Source organism: Pteronotus mesoamericanus, unplaced genomic scaffold (assembly GCF_021234165.1).
Source record: "Pteronotus mesoamericanus isolate MK-2021 breed Mesoamerican mustached bat unplaced genomic scaffold, CSHL_Meso_final scaffold_85, whole genome shotgun sequence".
In the NCBI taxonomy this organism is placed as follows: Eukaryota; Metazoa; Chordata; class Mammalia; order Chiroptera; family Mormoopidae; genus Pteronotus; species Pteronotus mesoamericanus.
The window spans coordinates 18,920,084-18,946,253 of NW_026555329.1; the positions used below are offsets into that span (position 1 = coordinate 18,920,084).

The following is a 26,170-nucleotide window of genomic DNA, read 5'->3' on the forward strand; positions in this document are numbered from 1 at the left end:
CTCCCGCGCCGGCCCGAGCGAGCGGCTCCGGTTCCAGTGCCATGGGGCGGCTGGTGGGTCTGAGCGTGCTGGGCATAGCGCTGGCGCTGCTGGGCGAGAGGCTCCTGGCGCTCAGGTAGGTGGGGCCCTCTCGGAGCGAGCGGTCCGCGCGGCCCGGCCGTCAGGCTCCGGGACTGTCTCCCCGGGAGCCTCCCCGGCCCGCGGGTCCCCAGCCTCCAGGGGCCGCGGGCCGCGGAGAGGGCGGAGGCCGCGGAGGGCTTCTCCGCGCCGGGGACCGCCTGATCGCTCTGTGTTCCCGCGGTGGCTGAACCCCTGATGCCACCCCTCGCTTCCAGCAAAACCCGGCACAGTTTGGGCTGAATCTCGAGACTTTCTAGAAAGTTTGTGACCCTTTGCCGCTTACAAAGTTCTTTTCTACCTAGATGGGCAAGTGCTTTGCAAGTACTCGAAGGCAAATCTAAGGGCTTTAACTCGAAAACAAAACGATTCCTCAGGCGTGGAAACTTTAATTATAAAGGTTTATTTCAGGTCATTGGTGCTGCTTCTCTTTGTGTCCCACATTGCCTCTGTCTAATAAAGTTGTCCTTCATGTCTCCCCTGCATAGTTTGAGAAGCTTTCTAATCTTGGCGCGCTGGATCAAAGATAGTTGGCGATATTCGGCTACCGGTCTTACATCACTTCCTTGTTTATCTCTTCACCCTGGAACCCCGAAGCCGGAATGCCGGACAGTACAAGCCTAGTCTATCTCACAGTTTAGTGATAATGAAAAGACACGGGTGGGTGGACTTCATCGTCCCTAAATTACCAACTCAAATTTCATAAACCCTCATGCAAAAGAATCCCAGGAGTATTGAGCACCTCCTATGTATGGTGAGCTTTCCCAGGCACCTGTGATAAAGCACAGGCCTCTCCCTTAAGAAGTTTACTCTATTAGAGGGGAGGAGAAAAAATATATATATTTATTTTATATATTATATTAAATATAATGTATGTACTTAAAATATATATAATATATATGGATGTCCACGGCAAGTACAACCACCCCTACAGGCTTAAGGAGGAAAGGTTACATCCCCTAAAAGTGGAGTTCAGTAGGAAGACACATTGGACATTGGCCTTGAAGGGCAGATGAAACACATTTGGGGACGGAGGAGGCCATCCCAGGTGGAGAGGGCAGCTTGAACTGAGGGTCTTTGGCGTAGCAGTTTGGAGACCAGCAATAGAACATCTTGAGGGGAGCATAAGAGTAAGTTATGAAAATAGTTAAGGGGGGGGGATAGATTCGAAATGGTTAAATATGTTACAAATTAAGGCCTGCTTTGATAGGCAAAGGGGAACTATTGATGTTTGTTGTATGTTTTGGTTGTTTTAAACAGGAACCTGTTAAAGCACATAAAGCACAAACAGTTGTGCTGGGTAGAGATGAATTTGGAAGGATGATTTGGAACAGAGCAGCAGTTCTCAATCCTTGCTGCACATTCAGTTCTCCTGATCAGTTGGTCTGATCATTGTAATGCGCAGTTAGAGTTGAGAAACATTAGGGTAGAGAGCACATGGGGAAACTAGCTAAGGTATTGCAGTAGTGTGGAGACCCAAACTCTGGAACCTCAGAAATGGGGGAAGTCACAAGTGATATAGATACCAGAGTTTTCAGCTCTACCTCCAGGAGCTATAGCTTCTGCAGATAAAGGAATGTGTATGTGTTGGGAGGGCGGGGGCTTGGGGAGGGGGGATTGGCGTTGGAAGAGGCTCACTTACGGATAGGAAATGGACATGTTGATCTTAATTTTCATGTTATATAAATGCCTATCCTGCTCTGCAGAACATCCTTGAATTGAGTGATTCTCTGTGATCTGACCAGCTCTCAGTTCCAAAGGCAAGACCACCAAAATTCACAAGCTCATTCAGTTGACCCACCAGCATTATTACAAATTGAAATTTTCTCAATTAACAATTTCTTATTATTAATATTGAGGTTTTATTTTTTATTTGTAATACATTTTTTAATTTACATAGTTTATAGTTTTCAGATATTTTACAACTATTTGTTCATTGTATGCCACAATTATTTTCTCAATTCCTTAACAGAAATATTAAATAGTTTAGTTTTTTATCACATCCACACAGCTTATAAATATTCAAGGTAGATGAAAGCTTTGGTGGTTTTTTCTTCTTTTTATTTTTTTATTGTTTATCCTGTTACAGTTGTCCCAATTTTTTTCCCTTTTGCCCCACCTACTCAGCCCACCCCTCCGCCTACGGTCAATCCCCTCTCCATTGTCCATGTCCATGAGCCATTCATACATGTTGTTTGACTAGTCCCTTCCCCTTCCTTCCACCATTTGCCCCCCTTCTCCCCTCCTACAGCTCTCAGTCTGTTCCATGTTTCCATAGCTCTGGTTCTATTTTACTTGTTAGTTTATTTTGTTCATTAGATTCCAGGTATAAGCGAGGTCGTATGATATTTGTCCTTTGCCAACTGGCTTATTTCACCTAACATAATAGTCCCCAGTTCCATCCATGCTGTTGCAAAAGGTAGGACGTCTTTCTTTATGCTGCATAGTATTCCACTGTGTAATCTAATCTTGAGGTTTTAAATATAAGTCCCTGTAAATGATAAATGTCATTGTTGCAAACCTAAGAAAAAGTAAATAAATCTTACATACATAGAATGCATCTGATAGGTAATTTACAACTTAATGCATTTTTTTTCTTTATAAAGATTTGACTATAGTAAATTTTATCGATAATGACTTTATAGGGTGGGGCTTTCATCAAACATAGATGAAGCCCCAAATGAGCTGAGGGGAGACTGTTGGGAGGAGTGATGGATGGCAAGATTTTGCAAATAAAAATGCAGGACATCCAATGATATTCGAAATTCAGATAAACAACAAATCGTTTTTTAGTATAATCATGTGCCAGACAATGCTTGGTACATAATTATACTAAAATATCATTTAGTATTTACCTGAAATTCCAATTTAACTGGGGATCTTGTATTTTATCTGGCAACTTTATTATTGTAGAGTATCAAGTACCTATTATTTATAGAATTTAGTGGAGGGCTCATAATGTTTCTCCTTTCAGACACTTAGAGTCTATTTCAAAAAACAGCATGTTCCCGCCTCCCTATAAAGAAAGGCTCTTCCAAAAAAAAAACAGGGTTTTTTGCTGTAGTCTGGTACCTGCCATTTCATTGTTCTATTTTTTGAGATGTTACTTTGGCACTCAAGTTATCGTTCTCCCCCGGGGTGCCCACTTAAATTTCAACTTGAATTTAAGATAAACAATGAGTAATTTTTTAGTGTAAGTATGTGCCAGGTGGATAAATGGAATCCAAGTTGTCTCTTTTCCTTTGAACCATAGCTGGTTAAGGTTCCCAGGGGAGATTGGTATAATATACCCAACTTTTCCACTCTGCCCTGGCTGAGCAATAAAAGGGAAGATAGAAATACACAAATGTCCCCCGGCCAACTGCTTTCTGCTGCAAAGTACACACCTCAGAATGAATCATGAGACTTGATTGCATCAGAGACCTGTGTGTGGGCAGGAACCCCACAAACAAACGTCTGAACGTTCTGCATCTTGCCTGACACTTCCATGAGAGCTTCCCCAAGAAACTTATCTTGTCTGCTTTTGAGTATCTCTAAAGGATCAGGCTTTTTTCTTAAACCACCATCCTCCGTATCATTTATTGAGTGACTGCAGTATGCCTTGTCCCTGTGTCAGAAGTGTCAAAAGTTGTCTGTATTAAACCAAATTGTACATTTAGTGACATTTGGAAAATACATTTCTGACTTAATTCAGTCGTCATCTATGTCTTCCTTTCACTATTGTGTATGTAAAACTGAGGCTGGGAGAGCTTGACCAGTTAGTTTACCAAGTAATGAGTGCTGAAGCCATACTCTAAGCCAGGTCTGCTCTTCCAGACACCGGGTCCCCAGCCGCCCCACAGCCTCCACGCATTTCTGCCATTGGAGGAGATTTATCCCAGCTTTGTGGGCTTAAGCACAAATTCTTAGTGACTAAGTGCAAGCATTACAGGGACCCGAGGGGTAAATTCCAAAGGATTCTACAAGTCTGTATATAAAAGATAAAGCCCCAGCTTGCCCGTATTTAAGTCTGTACTTAAAAGATAAAGCCCCATCAGTGGTTTGTGAATTCAAAGGTGGTAAGATATGGAACAAAGTAATGCCTGGTAGCGAGACCATGTTCCAGTTTGCTCAAGGCACATTGGTAGCACAGCCTGGTGCACCTTTATTGCTACCACCCAGTGAGACATGAGAGTAACTAACTCCCCATGTCACTCCACTGTGGATGGGTAACACCTTGATCGATTTCATGGTAATGACCGCTGGCTCCTGCTTTGTGGCCAGATAGCCTGAGTTCATTTCCTAGCTCCACTATCTACCTGAGACCTTAGCTTTTTATTTCGCCTTTCTGTGTCTCAGTGTCTCAATCTGTAGGATGGGAATAATTATCCTGCCTGCTCCACAGTGGACTGTGAAAAATAAATGAGGTCATTCTTGGAAAGTGCTAGAACGATGTCAGACACATAGTTAAGTGTTCGGTAAAATTATCTACGTTGACCATGATGCGCAAGCAGGGGTTCTAGCCTCTTTATGCCATGGATCCGTTTGGCAGTCTGGGGGAGCCTTGACACCTCAGCATCATGTTTGTAAATGCATAAAATAAAATATGTAAGAGTGCAAAACAAATTAAAATACTCTTTAATAAGTAAATATCATTGCCAAAATACTTTTAAAATCTAATGTATGATATAATAACATGGGCTTCTTTATTAAAGCCTTAAATAGATCTAGAGGTAATTGAATATCTAACAAGATATTTTGTAGTAGTGATGAGTATAAACGATGTTTTGAGATATCTACCACAACTGACATGTGACGTAACAACGTCTGTAATTTCAATTAGTGACAGAGTTGCAGTACTGCTAGTAGAAAGTTCTATGGTTTGTTGCCTACTCTCATCATCAAAGGAAATACTCAATTTCAGTGAGAGGTTTAAGTAAAGATGTATTTTTCTTCACCCAAGGTCATGGATCTCTTCATTTTACCTATGGACTCCTTAAAGGTCACTGGACCCCAGGTTAAGAACCCTGAGGTACTTGTTTTTGGTGGTCGTCATCTGGAGAACGATGACTGGCTTAGTTGAAAGAAGGCAGTAAATATTCCTTCCCATATCACACCCATCATATATTTGTAACCCAAAGGCAAATAACCAAATCTTAATGAAAAAGAAAAGGAATGTGAGAAAAACAGAAGGAACCTAGAACCGAGAAGGCAAATAGCGTTCATCTTCAGCGCCCATTTTTATTGCCTGGCAGGGGTTGCTGGGACATGGGGTGTGAGGCTAGCTCCGGGGTGTGGGGAGGGGTGTAGTGATCAGTCAGCAACATCTGCATGACAGCAGGGTGGAGGCGGCCCTGCCGTCTGACCCAGTCCATTCATGAGCATGCTGTGGACGTACAGTGTTGGGAGCAATAGGCTTTAGCAAAAATTCCACTTAATTGTGTTTCTACCATTTTTTTTTTTTAGCATAAATGCATCTAGGCTTATTGATTTCCCAGTCCAAAGAAGTTTGTCTTGCTCTCTCTTGTATAGCCCCCAAACTGCTGAAATCTATTATCAGTTAGGAGTGTTTTGGCCGCAAGAACATATGTAAATTAATGGTAGCTTAAACAAGTGGAGGCTTATTTTCTCACGATACATGTGAGAAAACTCAGCAAGTCATTTTAGAGCTTGTCCATCGAGTCACTGGAACTAGGTTCTTACATTTTTGTTCTTAGATCCTTTACTGATGGCTTTATGACCTCACACTTATGTTAGGGATGCTGATGGTGGCGATAGTCCCAAGCACCGCATGTGTGGTCAAATCACGAAGGGAGGAGGAGTGTATGCCAGTTAGCTCTCTTCTTGTGTCTGCTTTTCCTATCCAGAACAAAAACGCTTTCCTAAAAGCCTGGGTCATGTGGTTATCCTGAAATACAAAGGAGGCTGGAAAAGCCAATATTGCCCTTGCCCACCTCTGCAACGGAAAGGTTCAAGGAAGAAGGTGGTAAGAATGACTTTCGTTTTGTCAGCCAATAGGGTCTGCCACTCTGGAATACAAAGGTCTGTGCACCAGTGAACAGGGAACAGGTAGTCCTGCCACGCAAAACCCTAGCAGCTCTCTACGGAAAGAATTTGAAACTCTCGATAGATCCCAAAGGATGGAAGTGCAATCCTCCCTTTCTTTTATCCTAAAGACAAGAAAACATGATTTGATGAACTGGAAGCTATGCATGGCCATGGTGTTACTCTTCAGTTTTAATAGCAGGCAGGCTGCATACAGAGAGATGGCATTACACACACAGCTCAACTAGTGACAAAGGTTGCCGCATTCGCAAAGTGTAACCATCCGTCATTGATGCAAGCTAAGTTGACTCTGAAAAATACCCCATATTAAACTGTTCCTGGATTTTATTTCATCCATCTAGTCTATCTTTGAAAAAAGGGGTTGTTTTACACTCATATGGGCATAATATTAAGTTGTATAAAATTGACGCTCAAACGAGTGATACAGGAACTTGATTCAAACTGCAGCTGTGGCCTACTGACATAGCTGTACCTGGACTCATCCAGTGTCAACAGACCCTTGGAGGTCTGGTCTCGTCTTTATTTCATACATTAAGAAGACTGAGGCCTATAGAGATTGACTGACTTGTCAGTGGTTGTGCAGTCTTACTGCTAAGACAGAAACACAGCTTTCTTCACTCCTTTCTTGGAAAAATAGAAGAGCAGATGAGGGCATGGCCTCTAGGGCGTACTTCCCAGCTGGGTGCTGAACCTCAGGAGAGTTGCTTCACCTCTGAATCAGTGTTCTCAACTCTAAAATAGAAATAATGGTACTTACTTTAAGGAGGGGTACTACGTGGAGGAGGGCGAAGGGAAAAATCGGGACACCTGTAAGAGCATAATCAATAAAATGCACTTAAAAAAAAGAATTTGATGAATTCAGGTAAATCGCAGTTGTGGCAGAATCAATACATTTTAGCTATTTTTATTATTGATTTCCTTTTACCATTGCTAACTATCAATAGCAGTACCCTCATCACTAGTATTACTACTACTACTACAATATTAGGCTAAATATATTTGTTTTCCCCTTTAAATCGCTCCTATAATTCATAAATATGAGTTACTGTATTTTTGCTTTAGTTTTAAATTTTAGTTGTTACTTTTTGTTTTCAGTATATCTATATAATATACTATTTCATTTATGTTTTATTGCTTTATTGTTTTAAGAAATTGAATGCTATCTGAGTTCTCTGATTCCAAATACATACTGACTAACCCTTTAGTTAGAAACTTGATATATGATATGCATTGCCAAAATACAGGGGTGGGCGAAAGTAGATCTACAGTTGCATTGTGACATATTTTTTGAGTTAATAAAGCTATTGTAATAGTCATAACCTGCATATCTTTCCTTATGAACAACTGTAAATCTACTTTTGCCCACATCCATATATAGTAATTGCCACCAGCTGTTTATATTCTGGGTTATCTAGGCCAGGGTTTTTTTGTTTGTTTGTTTGTTTGTTTTTGTTTGATTTTGTTGAGAAACCAATAGCCTTCTCCATATTCACTGTCTAGTAGCCGGAAGCTGTCAAGGAGATGAATAGGGGAGGGACAAGTGGCAAATTGTCCTTTGGTTTCTTAATCATGTGGATGTGCAAACCGCCTTGAAAAATGTAAACTACTCTGCACTCTTTATGCCTTAGAGAACAGATAGAGAGGGTGAGACAGTGAGAGAAGGGGGAAGCCTATAGTATGTGGCCTTCAAAACAGTAGATCCCAGATGTGTTTGCCCAAACTTCTCTGTGGCCTTCTTCTACTCTAGGGTGGGAAGGGAGTGGGAAGATACTGTGAGCTCAATATTTTCTCATTATTTCCACACATTAGTTTTCCTGAAACAACAGCAAGTAGTTTTGCCAAAGTCAGTGGTGCTCTCCAAACCCCTCGCCCCAATGTATAGTCATGGGAATTAGGGTCTTCCTCACCTATTTCTTAGTAACTATTTGTGGGGTGTCTTCTGGGTGCCAGGACCTGAACAGTGCCATTTTCTCTTGCCCTCCCTTCAGTCATTGTGTCATTTTGCAGAGGAGCTGAGCATTTCTTGGCTCTCTGGGTCCTCAGAGAGAAGACAGGGTTCCTGGTCATACATCTAGAGCTCTTCCCACAGCACCAGAGCCATGAGACATGTGACCTGGGCTTAGGTTGATATTTGCATAGAAGCTTGCAATAGAAGTTTTAATTGAGTTAATTGAGTGGGTTCTTTCACAACCCACATTCACCTATAGAACTCTGTGATATGCATTGTTATTTTAACATCATTTCTGGTGCCATTTTATGTTCCTCCCCTTGTCTTTCTACCTCCTTTTTTCTCTGCTTTAGACTAATGCTGTGTTTTCAATATGGCTGTGAGCCTTTTAAACCCCTTCTGTGACAAAGCAGGGAATACATAAACATATGATTTTTTTTTTTTAAACAGGAATCGACTTAAAGCTTCCAGTGCAGTAGAATCTGTAGACCTTCCAAACTGCCACCTGATTAAAGGCATTGGTAAGCATGAGAAAATGCTTGTTATCCACCTTGCATTGTTTGGCCGCCAACATCCAAAAACTCTTTCACAGTATTTTGGCACACAGTTACTGTTTATCAGAGGAAAAATCACATTAGATCAATGGAACCTCTTCAGGCAACCTCTTTTGAGCTCACACACCCTGTATTTCTTCTCTTTCACTCTGATTGTAATTTATTAATTAGTTGTATAATCCTGTGTTTACTATTTGCTTTCTTGCTTGCTTAGTGACTTTTATGGACATTTTTGTAAAGTCTGTATTCTTTGTCGTGCGTGGCCTCTGAGGTCTGTGTTCCATTAGCCTGGTAGTCAGCTAGTGGAGGTAAGACAGAAGGAAAACGAGTTATAAAATAGAAAATAAAAATCTCTCAACAAAATCTCTATTCCACAGAAAGGTTTTTTCTTACCCTTCCTGATACTTCCCATGTAAAAGCAAACACATACAGGCATTCTTCAGAGGCGTTGCTGGTTTGGTTCCAGACCATTGCAAAAAAGCAATTATTGGAATAAAGTGAGTCTTTGCTAGTGGAGGGTGTTGCTTTTAAACTGTAAAAACCACAACACCTGGGAAACAAACACACACATGCACACGCACACACACACATATATATTCTTCACAAAAGGCGTCTTAATATAAGATTATATTCTGCAACCTACTTTATTCTGAGTGACGTGTGAACAGCTTTCCACATCAGCACATGTGGATTTATCTCTTTCTTTTTGGTATACACATGTACCATGATTCATGTAACTATTTCCCTTCTTAGTACGCATTTGGGTGGTTACAGTTTTTGCAACTACAAACAAATCAGTGAACGTAATTGTATGTATAGCTCTTGCATTTGTCTGTAGGATAAATCTGTAATAGTGGGGTTGTTGCTCAGTTAGCATACATGTTTATAGTTTTAACAGTCATTGCTATATTGCCCTCAAGTTGGCAACAGTCAGAAACTCAATACCTCATATTTACAACCACATCTTTTCCAGACAGGATTCGCAGTGCTCTTAGCAAAAACCAAAGTGTAGTGATCAGTCAAAACAGAAGTGTAGTGACCTTCCTTGATCACACACAAGAAAGCTTCACGTTCATGAACTTTGAGTGTCCAGAAGAGCCTTTTCCACTTCAAAGCTTTTTTTCTCCTCTCCCCATCTGTTTCCAAGGTGTTCCGTCTCCTTTCTTCTGTTGCTGCTTTTCTGCTCTTCCCAGTCCCACCTCTCTTCACTTAAGACTTCTTGACTTCTTTCTCTTGGGGCTTCTCTTTGTTTCAGTTGTCCAAACATTTAGCAGGAAGATACAAACTCAGTATCAAATACCAGATGGGCCAGATCGGTGCTGAATAATACAGACAATTCTAGAACTGAGGTTATCTGGAATCCCAAGAAACGCCGCAGTGCCTCCTGCCTTCTGGCCGCCATCGTGAAGAGCCCCCCTCAGAATTGGTCACTAAGCAAAAGCCAGATGCCATCTGGAAGGGTTGTTGGGAGGTCAAGTCAGTAATCTTTAAGGTTACTTTTGCTGCTGTGTTAATAATCGTCGAATTATTAAGCAGCCCTTGTCTTGTGAAGCCCACCTTCTGTGAATTCGAGTTTCAGAATAGACAACAGGGCACCGCCAGACACAGTACGGGACACACTGCCAAATGTGTTGCTGTTATAACTCACTGGGATGGAGGGCTCCTCAGAGAAAAACAAGCACAACAACATTTGTATTCTGAACAAGCATCTGTCTGTGTTTGTGACCTTTATGTTGTGATGTGTGTGAGCTGCTGTCTGGAATTGGAAAGAATGAGGAAATATGTCACCTGTGGCCCCTCTCGTGAAGTGTTTAATGCCTCCGAGACGCTTCAGAAGGCAACAGAGCGAAGACGATGAGTGATTAGAGGCACATTTGGGATACGTTTTTAGATCTAATTAGAATTGTGCCTTTTTTTCCTTTTTGTTTTGCTCTATGGTTAGCACACACTATATGAACATTTGTTGAATGCTATGTTACTGATGCATAATGGTTAATAATAGCTCATGGTTATATATTTTTAACAACAGTTGCTTATTTGGTGGTCTTTGATTACCAGGAATAACTGTGCTGGGCATACCTTCCCATATAGGCAAATGCTACTTCTTGTGGTATGTAGCAAGGATAGAGCGGTTCTTGTGTTTACTCTCCACTTTGGAAACAGTAGTAGCCATGTACTTGAGGCCAAGTAATCCCTCAGAGAGGTAAGACCACCTCTCCCCTGCCCTTCACCCCATCAACACACACACACACACACACACACACACACACACACACACACACAGAGCAATGCTACTTTTACCATGATTGGAAATGAACTCTTGGGTGCTTTATCCATATCATATTGTGTCTTTCTGTTTTAATAAATAATAATCATCTACTGCATATACAGGATGTGTACCTTCTGTGGGAGAGGAAGGGAGTTCACTATTCCATTGTTTGTATTCTTTCCCAGTGTATCTTACAGACAGAAACTAAGCTTTTACACACCCAAGATTTGGTGTAACATCACTATCTAAATAACAAAAAATATAGTGACAAGAACTAGTTAACTCTATTTGAAGCTTAAAAGTTTAAAACATTTTCTAAATGTTTCTGAAAATGCTGACATTCAGAGTCCTGGACTAAACAAAATTTTGAATGTATTGTCATGCTTGAGTGAATTAACAATTTTATGTACTTGGCAATCAAGACCTTTACAAGAACTGCTGCTTGTGATATTAAAAAAAAAAAGCATTAAAATTTGTAGCCCTTGTCATTAAGTACTTTATAGTCTGCCTATGAGTAGGCAAACAACAGAAACCCACTACTGTGAAATAGAGTTTATTTTTCTTTTTATAACAGACAAGGACCCAAGGCTCAGGTAACTTTTGCAAATTCTCTTTCTCCTATCACTCTCCCAGAGTTATTAATACATGCACCTGACTAGTAAACTGAAAAAGTGGGGACAAAATGTTACACTACATATTGGATACTCTGTTGGGTGCGGCAAGGGCTGATTTACTGTCATAAAGTTACAGTAAGTAACTTAGAGAAAAGAGAAATTTATTTTCTCTCCCATGAGAGTCGCAAGATGAGCAAATGGTTGGGTGATTAGAGGACTGTGCCCAATGTGGTCATTCTGGGACAAAGGCTGATGAAGCGGCACAACTCTCTTTTACATGTTGCTTCCGTCTTGGTCCAAGACTAGACTGTGGTTAGTTGCCATTTCCCAGCAGGAAGGGGTAGAAAGAAAATTAACATGGAGATTAGCTTTATATTATTTTACCTAGTACTTCCATACATCTTGTACTACTGTCACATCCCATTAACCTAAACTTACACAAATGACCACATCTACCAGCAGGATAGCATAGGAGATGTCTGAAGCTATGTTTCCATGTGCCTGTAGCTGAAAAGAAAGAAGGGGAATACGGATACTGGGCAGTAGTTGGCCGTCTCTGACGCAGATAGGTAATTGTTAACGGCATAAGAAGGGATCAAAATCAGATGTGCTAAGATGGAAGGCTGTCTAGAGAAAAGAGGTTTTGAAAGAGCTTTTAAAGAAAAGAACAGGATATGAATTGGTAAAGATCTTGGGGAGAGGCATAGAAGCAAGCATTTGGGGGGAAAAGCCAACACATGGAATTGGCCACAGTTGAATTTACAAAGCGAAGTGTCTGTAGAGAGGAACAGGGGATGGTTCTGACAGAAAATTCATTAAATGCTGGGCTGTATTTTTTTTCTATGTGCTTTTAAGTCAGAACAAAACAATCTGAGTCCCAGCTTTCCAGCCTGTGATCTTGAATAATTTGCTTAACCTTTCAAAGCCTCCATATTATCTACTCTAAATAAAATAAGAAAAAATGGTATTGCTTCTTAGGGCTATGAGAATTATGTGAAATAATATGTATCTTTACTTAGAAGAAGCCTGATACTTGGTAAACAATATATGCTACCCCTCCTCCTCCTCCTCTTCTTATTTTGGAGAAAAAAATGTCTCCCGCATTTGACTTCCTTACAATAACCACACCAAAGCGGTGATAAAAGATGATTCAAGCCTAAGTAATGGCTGTAGAAATGAAGATGGGGGAATATATCTGGAAAATATTCTAACGAAAGCTGCAGATAAGTCTTTTTCCACACTTGGAATTAGGCCATGGAATTCAACATAAAGGAGTTACAATGTAGTTGAAATGAAAATATCTTTTAAAAACATTGTTCTTTTTTTGATTATTGAAACAATACTATCATTTGTAGAAAATTTTAAACAAAGAAAAATATAAAGAAAATGAAAATTACTCATAATACTACCATCCAAAGAAACACTCAACACTTTTTATATCCTTTTTTGTCTGTGCATAAGTATGTACGTATGGAAATTAAATGGCCTTAAATAATTTTTCAGGAGCTACAAATTTTAATTGAGCTCTTACTCAAATAGATCCAGAATGCAAAACTTGGACTAGAACTGTGTGTGTGTGTGTGTGTGTGTGTGTGTGTGTGTGTGTGTGTGTGTGTTGTGGTGCAAGGTTCCCTGGTCGTCTCTCATTACCACTTGAGAACCATCATGGAACTAGTGGTTCTTCGCCTTTTTGGGAGTATCACGGGCCCTTTTTGAGTCTCCTGAAAGCCCAGGAACCTTCTCACAAAAAATTTCTCATCTGTACATGGAGGAGACATTTTACATTGCATAGAATGTAAAATAATCCTTAGACTCTTTGAAAGCCACGTTTGGCTCCTTAGGGATCCACAGATGCCAGGTTAAAAGATCTTTCACTATATCATGAGTAAGCTGATAAATCTCTCCTTTCTAAGGAACAGGCAGATGGATCATCTTTACAAAGTGAAGTTCTTGGCATTTTTATTTCCTTTTACTTTTCTCTACTATGTTAGAGCTAGCAACACTGGAGACAACCAGCCAAAAATGCAAACTTGTGAATCAAAACCAACATGGCCAGGTAGTTGCTGTTTGTTTTTTGACAACCTAGAAATAATCCTGGAGAAATCCTATGGAAAGGGGAAGATTTGATTTTGTGGACACAAAGAATGTGTCACGAGTTGGCTTAATCTAAACCATTTTCATTCCTCCTTCCTTGTGTTGGGTTTATTATCTATCTGCGCAATTTACACAGTGAGACCACTGGGAAAGTCTTATGTCTAATTATTTGCTGTGCTGTGTGGAGTGTACTGCTGACAATCAATAAACAATCAATAGTAATTGTAGTCTGCCTCAAAGACATGTGTTGGAAGCTACAATTGGCTTAGGTGCATGGTATTTTTTCATTAAGTTTCTTTTGCTAGCATTTTTCCCCTGTAATTTAAAGCCTAAATTTAAAGATTAAACAGGAAGCTTTCTTTGCTCATGAGAACAAACAGGCACTGTTTTTTAAAGATGAAATATGTAATCCCAGGTGTTTTATGTCTGCTAATGAGAGAGATGTCTACGTTTGCTTCAGATTGAATAAGCAGAGTAAGGGACAAGGCTATTTGCATGGATAAATGACTAGGAACCCTTCATTTTGAAAGTAATATTCCCCTGATGTCAATTACTTTTGTACAGACATCTGGGTGTTTATCATAAGAGTGTACAGATGTCAACTTTTTCTGTATTATCCCTGGAAATGTGGTGATTACTTGACTTTGATTTGAGTAAACATAAAAATATGTAACATTTAAAGTCAGAAGTTCACTGCAGGAAGGGATTTAGACTGACGTTTATTGAGGAGAGTTAGCTCCTTGGAAAAAAATCAGAACCATTCCTAAAGATACAGACACTGATAAAGTAAACAAAGTCCTAGTTATGCTCTGTTAAACAAATAACAGAATTTGAACATGACATTTATCCGTTTCTTGAACTTGCAGAAGCGGGTGCTGAGGATATTGACATTCTTCCCAATGGTCTGGCTTTTTTGAGTGTGGTGAGTACCTTCTGTCCTCCCAGTCTCAGGGGAGGAGGTGTGGGGGAGTTTGAGGAGGCCGGCAGGGCAGTAACTTATTTTTTAAATTCCTCACTTTTAAAAATATGTATTAAAAAAGAAGACAGGTCAAACAGGACCTGAGAAAATTCCCTCAAATTTACCTAAATGCAGAGATGAAAAAGTCTTTATCAATTGATTTATTTCTCTTTATGTCCCCACTGCATTGCACTAAAATATTCCACTGCAATCTGTGTTTTAAAAAGGTTGTTATGAAAAAGGGTATTTGGGGCATTATTGTGAAAATTCGATAGGACATTATACTGTTTTAAATATAGCATCTACCTTTACTTCCATTCGATATTCAATTTTAGAGCTAATATTCCTGCTGTTATTTATTTATTTTCAAATAGAGCAACTTTCCCAGAGAGGGCCAGTGTTTTTCTTTATTTCCTTTACCCCGGTACAGCCTATCATGAGTGAAAAGTCATCGACTGAGCTCACATACACCCTTTACTGTGCCTTCATTCTAATAAGCAGAAAAATAATAACCTTTGCAGGGCATGCGTGCAAAAGACTTTACAGTTGATTGGCCAGTGGGGTGCTGGCCTACATCAGTATGCACTGTAATTGGAAAACTATCTCCATGGGCCGATGAGGACGTTCTGACCATCTTTCTTTCTGGGCTGGGCCCCAAGCAAGGGTCCTTGGCATCTTCATAGGTTTGGTTTTTCTTGAGGAAGGAGTAGCCAACTGTGGAGTCAGCCTGTAATTATTTGACCTCTCGGCATTCATTGTTCGAGATTGAGAAGGGATGCGAAACAGTTGGAGATGCTCTAGAAGAGCATCCCAACACTAATAAAATAGTTGTCAGACTTATGAGGAAGGCGAGAACACCCAGAGGAGAATGAGGTTAGACCACTATTCTGTCTCCTGATGGTTTTTATATGAAAGACAGTGAGTGGCTGGTTGTTAGCACTGAGGGGAAAAAGGAAATGCTATGGACTTTGGCAGAGACACCGATGTTTATATTAAAATTTTAAGATACTGCTATAAAAAAAGTTTTATTTAATAACCTACACAGAATGGGTAAAAGGATATTTCTGGTAGGACTCTGGGTTTGTTTAGAAGCACATGCTTGTACATATGCCTACAGGCTGAGGAGAGAATACTAGGACTGCTAGTCAAAATTTTTCAAAAGTAGAGATGCAAAAATACAGAATAAAGTAGAAGGCAGTTGCCTTTTTTAAAAAATTTTTTGAAAAGGAGGAGCCCTTAGAGATTTGTGTAATGTAGAACACACCTATTTCAAGATTCTCTCCCTATAGGAATATATCTGAATTTGGAGGACTGAGATTTCCAAGTGTATAAATCTATAGCCATTTCTTTTCTTCTCTTCCCTTTTCTTTTTTATCTTCACCAGAGGACACTTTTTCGAGAGGGTAAGAGAGAAGGGTAGAGAGAGGGGGAAAGAGAAACACTGATGTGAGAGAGAAACATCCATGGGCTGCCGTCTCTACCCTCTCCTACCCACCCTGACTGGGAGCAAACCCACAACCTGGGCATGTGCCCTGACTGGGAATCAAACTCGCAGCTTTTCAGCTTATGGGATGGTGCTTCAACCAACTGAGCCATACCAGCCAGGACAAAATCTATGGCCATTTCAGCTGAGGGGCTTGTAGTCACGATGGTCTCATGGCTATGTCAACAGAATTTCCTGGGTATTTTTTTCTTTATCATTCCTTAGTTACATGACTGACTTTCTTTTTTCAAATTTAGAAACAAGCCCACTTATTCCTTTAATTTACTCAGCATTGTTTCTAATATTTCCCAGAATACGGTCCTTACTAAATTAATAACTCATATGTCAGTTGTTTATTCTTCTTCCAAGCATTTTAGCCCATCCACCCCATCCTGTTCCATAGTAATGGGTCTGAGGGTGACCTCAAAACTAACAACACACTTACTGAGGAATTGGATGACACAGGATACATATAAAAAAAGATTTAAATTGCAGTGTGGATGTACTTAACACTACTGAATGGTACACTTAAAAATGGTGAAGGTGGCAAATTTTGTGTGTATTTTACTATAAGTAAAAATAAAATTTTAAAAAGGAGGAAATATAGATTTAAATGATAGGGAGAACTAAAATAACCTTGAATAGTTATCACCATCCCTGGTAGAGCTTCCTGTGCATGGAAGCCGTACTATTCTTTGCTGGATATTGATAAAGAAGAGAGATTATTACCCACTGAAGTGGTACTGCTGGATAGCAGTAGCACAGTTCCAGTTTTATTCTGCTTACTGGCCCTGCCAGCCTTGATAAGTTTTTTTTTTTAAATTGGAGAGAATTTCTCTTGTGTCCAATTTTGTGCATAAAGTGAGACTTCTTTTTGTACTCTTTTAAAGTATGACTGAAAAGATTTAAAAGAGAAAAGACCTTCATTATTTCAGTGGGTGCCAAAAAGTCATTAAGTAAAATTCAACACTCGTTCCTGATTAGAAGCTACAGGAAAACTAGAAATAGAAGAAAACTTTCTGGAAACCGGTAGCCAATATAATTCTTAGTGGTGAATCATTAGCTGGCTTCCCATGAACGTTGAGAAAAGGAGGAAAATCCCCCCAATACCATAACTATCAGCAATAACTAGAGTTCTTAATAACCCAAGAAAACAAACCAAAAAAATATGAAGTAGAAAAAAGGACAAAATTGGCTTTATGTTCAGACAGTATGATTTACCTGTTTTTTAAACAATCCAACTAACAGACTTTTAGACCTAAGAGGAGAGTTCAGTGAAATGGTTGGATTCAAAATGAACAATGTATCTGCCTTGGCTGGTAGCTCAGTTGGTTAGAGCATCATTCTGTTGTGCGTGCCAAGGTTGTGGGTTTGATCCCTGGTCAGGGCATGTACAAGAATCAACCAATGAATGTATGAATAAGTGGATCAATGAATCACTATTTCTCTCGTTCAAATCAATAATTATTTTTTAAAAAGGAACATATAAAACTCAGTCTTTTCCTATGCACTAGGAAAATCCAAATAGAAAATGTAGTTGTCATAATAATAATAATAATAATATTTTATTCAGAACAGCAACTAAATTTCCAAAATTTATAGAAACATAAATCAGCAGAAATATTTAAGACTGTAGTGTAAAGATAGAGCAATGTAAGTGTGGTATATGGGAGATTGCCATATATATTTTTTGCCATATCTTATAAATAAAGCTATAGTAATTAGTATGTGGCATATGAATAGGCATAAATCCTCAAACCAGACCAATATGTAAACAGGAACTGAGCACATGATAAAGGTGGTATTTGGAATCAGTGGAAAAAGGACTGACCGCATGCCATTCACTAACCCAGATCCTGGCTTCTAGCAATGAACAAATGAGACATGTTCCGGTGGGGAAAGGACAAACACATGTCAGGTGGTGACCTCACTTTAACAAAATAGAAAGAAAGGTGAGGCAGTGGAGAGTGAGTACGGGTGGAGTCAGGCTGCCATTTCTATATGTATATGTGTCAAATGGCAGTAAGTGACATTTGGGACAGATAAAAAGAAGCTGAGGGAAGAAGCCCTGGATCTCAGGGGAGGGGAGCGTTCCCAGGTGAAGTAAACAGCGTGTATAAAGGCCCTGCGCGGAGAGTGTGCCTGGCGTGATCGAAGAACACCAGGGAAGCAGTATGGCCAAGGCAACGTGAGGGAGGACGGGGTAAGAGGAGGCGAGGGCGCGCAGACTGAGTGCGTGGGGTGGGCCAGGGTGAAGGGGGTGGCCAGGGCGGATCTTGCCGGGCCTTTAGGCTCTCATTAGAATTTTCACTTTTAATCTGAGTGAGATGGGAGTTTTGATCAGAGGTGTGACATCATCTGACAGAATGTGGATGTTGATGTGAGACTGGATTTCTGCAGGGAGTTAGGGACAGAAGCGCCACGGCCAGGCTGGGGCTGCTGTGCAGCCGCGTGGCGGTTTGGACCAGGGCAGTCATGGAGGCAGTGGTGAAAGGTGTTCACGTCCTTATGAAGGGATATATTTTCAGGACAGAGCCAACAGGATTTGCTAATGCAGTGGATGTGGGGTGAGACAAGGGGGTAAGTCTTGACTGACTCCATTCACCAAGAGTCCTGGTTTTGTAGGAGGAAAGTGCAGGCTGTGGGCTTGAGGGTCAAGAGTCAGTGTGGAAACGTGCATGTATCCCCACCGTCAACTCTAGCTGGTATCTTCCCGCCCACTAAGCTTCTGGTAACACTCTGAAGAGACTAAACCCCTAGTCTTCTGCCTTAACTCAGAAAAATCAGTTATTGTCCACCTTTCAGCTTTTCAGCTTCTAATTATTTTTTTTCTGTTGTCTTCTCTCTGCATATTTTTTATAGCTTTATGCCACTGCCTTAAACCAAAGTCTGTATTTATCCTTTATGTATAGTTACCACTTTAGTCCCTAAAAATACTTAAACCTTTATATTTAACCTTTTCCCCTGTTTTGAAAAGGGTCTGAAATGTCCAGGACTCCACAGTTTTGCACCGGATAAGCCTGGGGGAATACTAATGATGGATCTAAAAGACGAAAACCCAAGGGCACTGGAATTAAGAATTAGCCGTGGGTTTAATTTGGCTTCATTTAATCCGCATGGTATCAGCACTTTCATAGACGGTAAGAGCTGATGAACTACCAACATTAAGAAACTTGTAAGGGTTTGTAAATGACTGGGAAATAGCTCTGGATCATGTCTGTTTTAAGAGAGCAATTAACTCATGAATTATTCCTGTATTCTTCATACAAATAAGTTGATCCTTTGCCTTTTCAGCTAACTGTAAGTTATGCTACATTTTGGAATTTCTAACAGTTAACGCCTGAAAGAATGTTTAGATTTTATAACCTTTTTATATTCACTTACGATCATTGCATTAAAAAAAGAGCTGCATTTCTGAATTAAACTATAAACGGATTATTCATGAATTCTGTATTGGAGTGGAAAACATTCCTTCTTAAAGGTCAGGGAACCAATGATCAGAAATAACACGAGACAAACAGTGATGGGAAAGACAGGGAAGAAGAATGATCTGTTAGGTCGTCTTCCAGCTTAGACATTTACCCTTTCCTTGCCCATGGATGTAAATGTCAGTGTCTGCCGAGAGGTCCTTTGGTTGTCTTGTAAATTAACTCGGTTCTTTCCATTTTTCAGATGATTTTTCAGTTTACCTCTTTGTTGTAAACCACCCAGAATTCAAGAATACAGTGGAAATTTTTAAATTTGAAGAAGAAGATAATTCTCTCCTGCATCTAAAAACAATCAAACATGAGCTTCTTCCAAGGTACTTAGTCCTTTTGGTCATTCTCCAATTTATCTCCAGCGTTCTCAGATACTCCTCATAGTGGTCCTTTCAGTTAAAATATATACACACACCAATACATGCATTTATGTGTGTGTGTCAGAGCAAGGAGAGTCAGTGTCCCTTATTATAATAATCAGTGTTCTACGTGGACTCCCTTGGGAAATGATGAAACGCTAAACGACGGGGAGACACTCTTCAGGGCCATTGTGGGACTAGAAGATGAACCTCACCATTTTCCCTGCTGTCACCTTCCATCTCAGGTGACTCATCACAGAACTAACAATACCTGTCCTGTCAAGGAAGAGTAGCCTGCTTTATATGGAGTCTGTATGCTTTGTGAGAGACTAATACAAAGTGCTTTCATGGGGTTCATGGTAGCCATGGGCTTATGACCCTACAGAATTGGAGGGATTCACATTGGAAATGGGTCACTACTACTTCAAGAACACACGGCTGACTGATAATGTGACTAAAAGAGAGTCACGTACCTCCCCGGCTCTGCTTGTGTTAGCCTACTGCTTCTTTCAAGTTTGAACTTGATGGATATTTTTAATTTCTACTTCCCTACCTAGAGAAGCATGTAACTTCAGTCATTCTTCCAGAAATGCACTTCATAATAAACAGGAGCATAAATACCACCCAGGCTACCTCTGCGTGACAGAGCTCTTTCCGAAAGAGGGGACCCAGCTACCCTGTAGCTCTGTTTTTCATTTAACAAAGGAGAAAGCAGCTCTTTTCAGAAAATTTTGCATCGGGTAATTGGAATTTAAATTTAATAACACCTTTGCCTAACTGGTTTTAAAAATGTAATTGTTTTTAGCATATAAATCTCTCATCTGAAGCATTGTGCTATGGCAATTTCATCATCCATTTCCCTGCAAGTGTTTATTGAGTGCCTGTTCATTCTCGGCTGGTTGGCTTTGTGAGTCAGGTAGAAATTGAACAGTCGACCTTCGTTTGACTAATAACTAAGCAAAGAAACTCAGGGAGACCCAGCAACTGAGCTAGGTAAATGTTATTGGCCTCTCAACCAGCTCACCAACCAAAAAGGCTCTCTGTCCAGCTCTGTCCTAAGGATAGCAGTCTCCCTACGTTGCTTCCTGTCAAAAAACATACTGTTGGCACCAAGCCATTTTTTAGTATAATAATCCTGCCTTAATTGCTAAATGGCCTGTCTTCAAATTACCTGGTACCATACAAAATTGCTCTTTGGCAAATGGTATTATATTAGATTGCATATTACTATAGCTATGTGATTTTAGCTGAGCTTTTCCTGAGAAACCTCTTACCAAAAATTTAAAGCATGTATTGCGTAAACCTTCTGGATTCCTAATCTTTAATATGGAGAGCAACTGGCTTTTTATTTTTTTCTCACATGTTATTTTTCTCTTTCAGTGTCAATGATATCATAGCTGTTGGACCTGCACATTTCTATGCCACCAATGACCACTATTTCTCTGATCCTTTCTTAAAGTATTTGGAAACATACTTGAACTTACACTGGACAAATGTTGTTTACTATAGTCCAAATGAAGTTAAAGTGGTAGCAGAAGGATTTGATTCAGCAAATGGGATCAGTATTTCGCCTGATAAAAAGTATGAGCCCTTATTCAAAGTAGCTTCATTTCCTCCCAGTCACGGTCTTGGGCAAAATTCTTCACTTTGTTTTGTTCTTTTGTTTCCCAGTGTGGAAATGGCTTATTTGATATTTTTGGTCTATTATACATAATATAGGTGATATATCATTAAATGGGTATATGTAATATATTTATTACGTAATTATATGTATTGTATATTTATATACAATATGCAAATTTTGTTATATGTCATATAATTTTATAAATAATTTTTAATGAAACCAGATCATATTTATATATACATATCAAAGTATCAGGTAGGTGTTTCCTTTGAAATAAATATCTCATTGTTTTATTGGCTGTACATTATTCCATTATAAGGATAATTAATTTAATTCTCTATTGATGGATAGGTAGGTGGTTTATTTTTTCTTTGTAAAAACCATTTTGTATTTCTCATTTACAACTTAAATTTATCCAAATATTTTTTTAAGGAAAAAACTCCCTTTGGTAGCATCCTAGTATAATGGTCACATCTTCAGACTTCAGAGTCACACAGACCCCAGGTTCAGAGGCCAGCTGGGTGCTGGCTTAAATATGTGGTGCTAATGAGCCACTCCTCTTTGCACATTTTTGCAAGTGTTTCTGTAGAACAGCCCCTCAAAATAGACCTGTTTGCTCGAAGAGTGAGCCCTTTAAATATCTTTAACAGATATTGCCAAATTGCCTTCCATAATTACCTTACTATTTTTACGTGTCCAACCACAGCCCATAGAAAGGATGTTAAATTCTTTATTACCACCCTCTGTACTGCCTTAGCACACTGAACAATTTAAACCACTACAAATGTAATGTGAAATAAATTTGGCAGTCCTTGACAACTAAATGTCTTCATTTTCATGACACAGTTTCTCCTTTCATGCTGATTACAGAAAATGCATGTATAATCATTTGATTTATCTTGTGTGTAACTGACACAATCTAACCTCTCCAGCCAAATCTGTTTTTTTTCCAATTCTCATCTTTCTGAGAATCAAACTTCCCAGTCATTCAAGCTAAAAAAATAATAATAAAAGGGGCTTCTGCGTTAATCCTCCTCTTGCATCGTTTCCTTCTCAACAGAGTGAGTCGTGTTGGTTCTGCCTGTTTGGCCCCCTCTTCTTACCCCCTTTCCTTTCCACTGATGTCCGCCTGGTGTGGCGTCTCATCCTCTTTGGCGGGAGCATTAAGACGTTCTTCCACCTTGTTTGCAGCCCACTTCCACTTTCTGCCACTGTTGCCTATTTTCCTTTATCTATTCAACTAGCCTTAAAGAGCCTCCAAAAGAGGGAGCCCTGTCTCCTTCCTCTTTGACTCATGCTGAGTCCTGCCAGGTGCAGAGCAAATGCTCAGTAATTGTTGAATGGAAGTGACCATTTGTTGTTATGCCTCTTTGTTATTCTGAAAATTCAGTGGAACCCAATTGCTTATTAAATCAAGGCAAGGTAAAGGGCTGGAATTTCTTTAATAGGCTAACTCCAGCCTCCCCTTTCTACTGTTTTGATACTTCCTATGCTTTAGACAAAGAACTCATTTTGCAAACGTGCCTCTCTCATTCTTGCCCCTGTGCCTCAGCTCACATGTTTCCTTCTGCCTTGAAGGTGTTTTGTCCTAATATCCTCAAACCCAGTCTCTAGTTCCATAGCAGTGCAGATGCCCCTTCCTTTGTGAGCCCTTCTGTGTTCTCAAGAGTCAGGTATTTCTTGAGTCTCTAGACCCAAAGTATTTCTTATAGTGCTAGCCATGCTGCATTATTTGTTTAATGTCCCCAAACCAATCTGATCATTCCAATATACTATAAACTTTTTAGGAAGAGGATGTATATTCTTTATGTTTCTGTCGGTCACAGTACTGAGTTCATACCTTGACACATGGTAATTTCTCAATAGAACAGTTGCCATGCAACGGTCAGTTCAAAGGGTGAAATTAAAGTCGTCCATTAATTAGTTCTTTGGACAGTTTGTTCTGAATAGATACTTAGTTCTTACTCTTAAAATTCTCAATATGTTAATAAATATTTCATTAAATATTGAGTATTAATAGTAAGATGTGTTCTGTACCATAACATGTAAATGATACCTAGAAATATCAAATTGTGAAATGTAAAAGCTTTTTTTTCTGAAGCCAGACATTGCTCTGTTGTCCCTTCAGTAGCAAATATCACACACGTTGTATTCAGAATGATGTCCTATATTATTTTTCTTTACAAATTTTACGAAAAATAACAATTCCATGATTGTTGTAGCAACACTGAATTGATTTTGAAAGCTTACTTTTTAAATAAAAAAATTGACCTTTATCAAGCATTGCTTGGGGGCCTGTCATTGATTAGCACCTTTGCAGATTAAGACTTCTGCTTGCCTACTGTGCTAATGAGCCTCTGTATTGCCATGGAGCTCTGACCAGCCTGTCCTTTCTGCAAAGGTACATCTACGTTGCTGATACGTTGGCTCATGAAATTCATGTTTTGGAAAAACATCCCAATATGAATTTAACTCAGCTGAAGGTAAAATATTTCTTTGTATATGAAGTCTACATTGATCTATTATACTTCGAAATTACATAGTTATATTATAGCAGTACCTTACTTAGAACAGAATCTGGATGCCAATGTTGCTATTCCGGTTTTTAAAATACTGCCCCCTCATGGCTGGCAGCCGAGTCTCCTGGGCCAGCGGTCATGAAGACTGGCTGTGATTGCATGCAGCCGTGGGTGGGGAGTGATACTTTGCATCAGATTTAGAGCCCATTACATGAAGTACCGATTGTACCTGATGAATTCCAATAAGAATTTTCACAATTGAAAAGACTAATAGATGAATTCTGAAATGAAGATTTATGCACATTGCCAGTCCTTTCAATAATAAATGAAGGTAGAAATTGGGTTTCATACCATTATTATTTTCTTCCTGCTTGACAACACATATTTTAGATTGATTAAGAATTTCCTATTTTGCTTTGAATGAGTTCTTTGAGTAACTGATCATTGTGCATCTTTTGAGGGAAAAGGAGTTCATTTTTTAGAGAGATTGATTATCACCCTAACTTTCTTAATTTCAGGAATGATGAAGAGTGACTCTAAATCAGTTTATTAAATTTATTCTAAGCAATATTGATGTTAAAGGGGTGGAAGCAGAGAGATGTAATTTCCTCACATGCATAGAGGCAGGAAAGATTAGTCCTAAATTATTTAATCAAGTTTCTCATGTCATTTAGGTATTGACATTTTTTCATTTGGAAGGTACTCAAGTTGGACACACTGGTGAATAATTTATCTATTGATCCTTCCTCGGGGGACATCTTGGTAGGCTGTCATCCTAATGGCCAGAAGCTCTTCATTTATGACCCGAACAATCCTCCTTCATCAGAGGTTTTTATATTTTTAGTTTTTCAACTTTAATTATTCAAGTCTTTTTGAACTCTTGATACAATACATTGCCATGGGGATGGTTTGTTTAGTCAGTCCTTTTAAACCAATAATACAGCAAACTAACGTAGTGGTTTTACAATTGCTTTAAGCCAATAATTGGCAGAATTTCACATTGCTCGAATACTTTTAGAAGGGTAATCTTTTGATGTATTCAATCATGGTGGCAGCTAGTCAAAAGACACTTTTATAAAGACATGTGGCCTCCCTATGTGGTATAATGGCAATTTTTTAAATACCTGGCTTATTGTCAACTCACCACATGTCATGACTTTTGTTCAAGCTAAAGGAGTGTGAAAGTAGGCGCATTAGTGTGGAAGTATTTCTCTTAATGCTCAATTACTATAATAATACTAAATCCTGTGTGTTGGCATGAAATAAGTAGATGGTTTAAGAAAGTACTTTCTTTGAAGGTTTAAGAAAGTACTTCAATTAAACATTTAAAAAGATTGGTAGCTGCTGTTTTTCAACAGCATGCCCTCTTAATCTGTGTTTCATTGTGAAAAACGGATTATTGGTGATGGACAGACATGGGCGTCTGGTGGTTCTATAGTAATCCTTTGTCTTTCCTGAATAGGTTCTCCGCATCCAGAATATTCTATCAGAGAAGCCTACAGTGACGACAGTTTATGCCAACAACGGATCTGTTCTCCAGGGAAGTTCTGTGGCCTCAGTGTATGATAAGAAGCTGCTCATAGGCACTTTGTACCACAGAGCCCTGTACTGTGAACTATAAATTGTACTTTTGGTATGCAAACGTGCTAACTTCTCTTAACAATTGACTTTCTATGAATTGCTAATTCTGAGAGAATTTACCCAGCCAAGTTGAGCCAGGAATGTATGACTTATATGGTTAATTTTATTTCAGTAAGGGAAGGCCCTTCAGTTCTGGTAGCACTTTTAACATAAAAGGAGAATGAACAGTTATTTTAAAATGCCAAGTTAAGGAGAGAGAAGCTGCTTTCGGTAAAGTGAATCCACTTTGCACAAAGTAAGCTCCACCTCCTCCTTCCAATTGCCAGAGATGAATCCCACTGAAACGGTCGATCTGCTTCCTTAAAATGGGAGTGACCTTCGTTCCCACAATGTGACCACCGTGACCGTTCAGAACTACTGAGAGAGAACATGTTTGGATGTTTTATGCTTACATCTTTGTTTACTATTAAAGAGTTGGAGTTCTATTAAAGACTAACTGAAACCCAAGTTTTGTCTGTGTTTAATT

The 26,170-nt window shown here is 39.4% G+C and overlaps 1 protein-coding gene across 1 annotated transcript; it reads left to right on the forward strand.

Annotated features, from left to right (window-relative positions):
• LOC129063463 (serum paraoxonase/arylesterase 2) lies at positions 1 to 26,170 on the forward strand. Its single transcript, XM_054564566.1, has 9 exons — positions 1 to 115; positions 8,561 to 8,631; positions 14,508 to 14,563; positions 19,060 to 19,222; positions 19,755 to 19,884; positions 21,301 to 21,501; positions 23,946 to 24,027; positions 24,763 to 24,891; positions 25,526 to 26,170. Exons 1-9 carry the CDS (start codon positions 42 to 44, stop codon positions 25,682 to 25,684), a joined length of 1,065 nt encoding a protein of 354 aa, XP_054420541.1. The 5' UTR covers positions 1 to 41; the 3' UTR covers positions 25,685 to 26,170.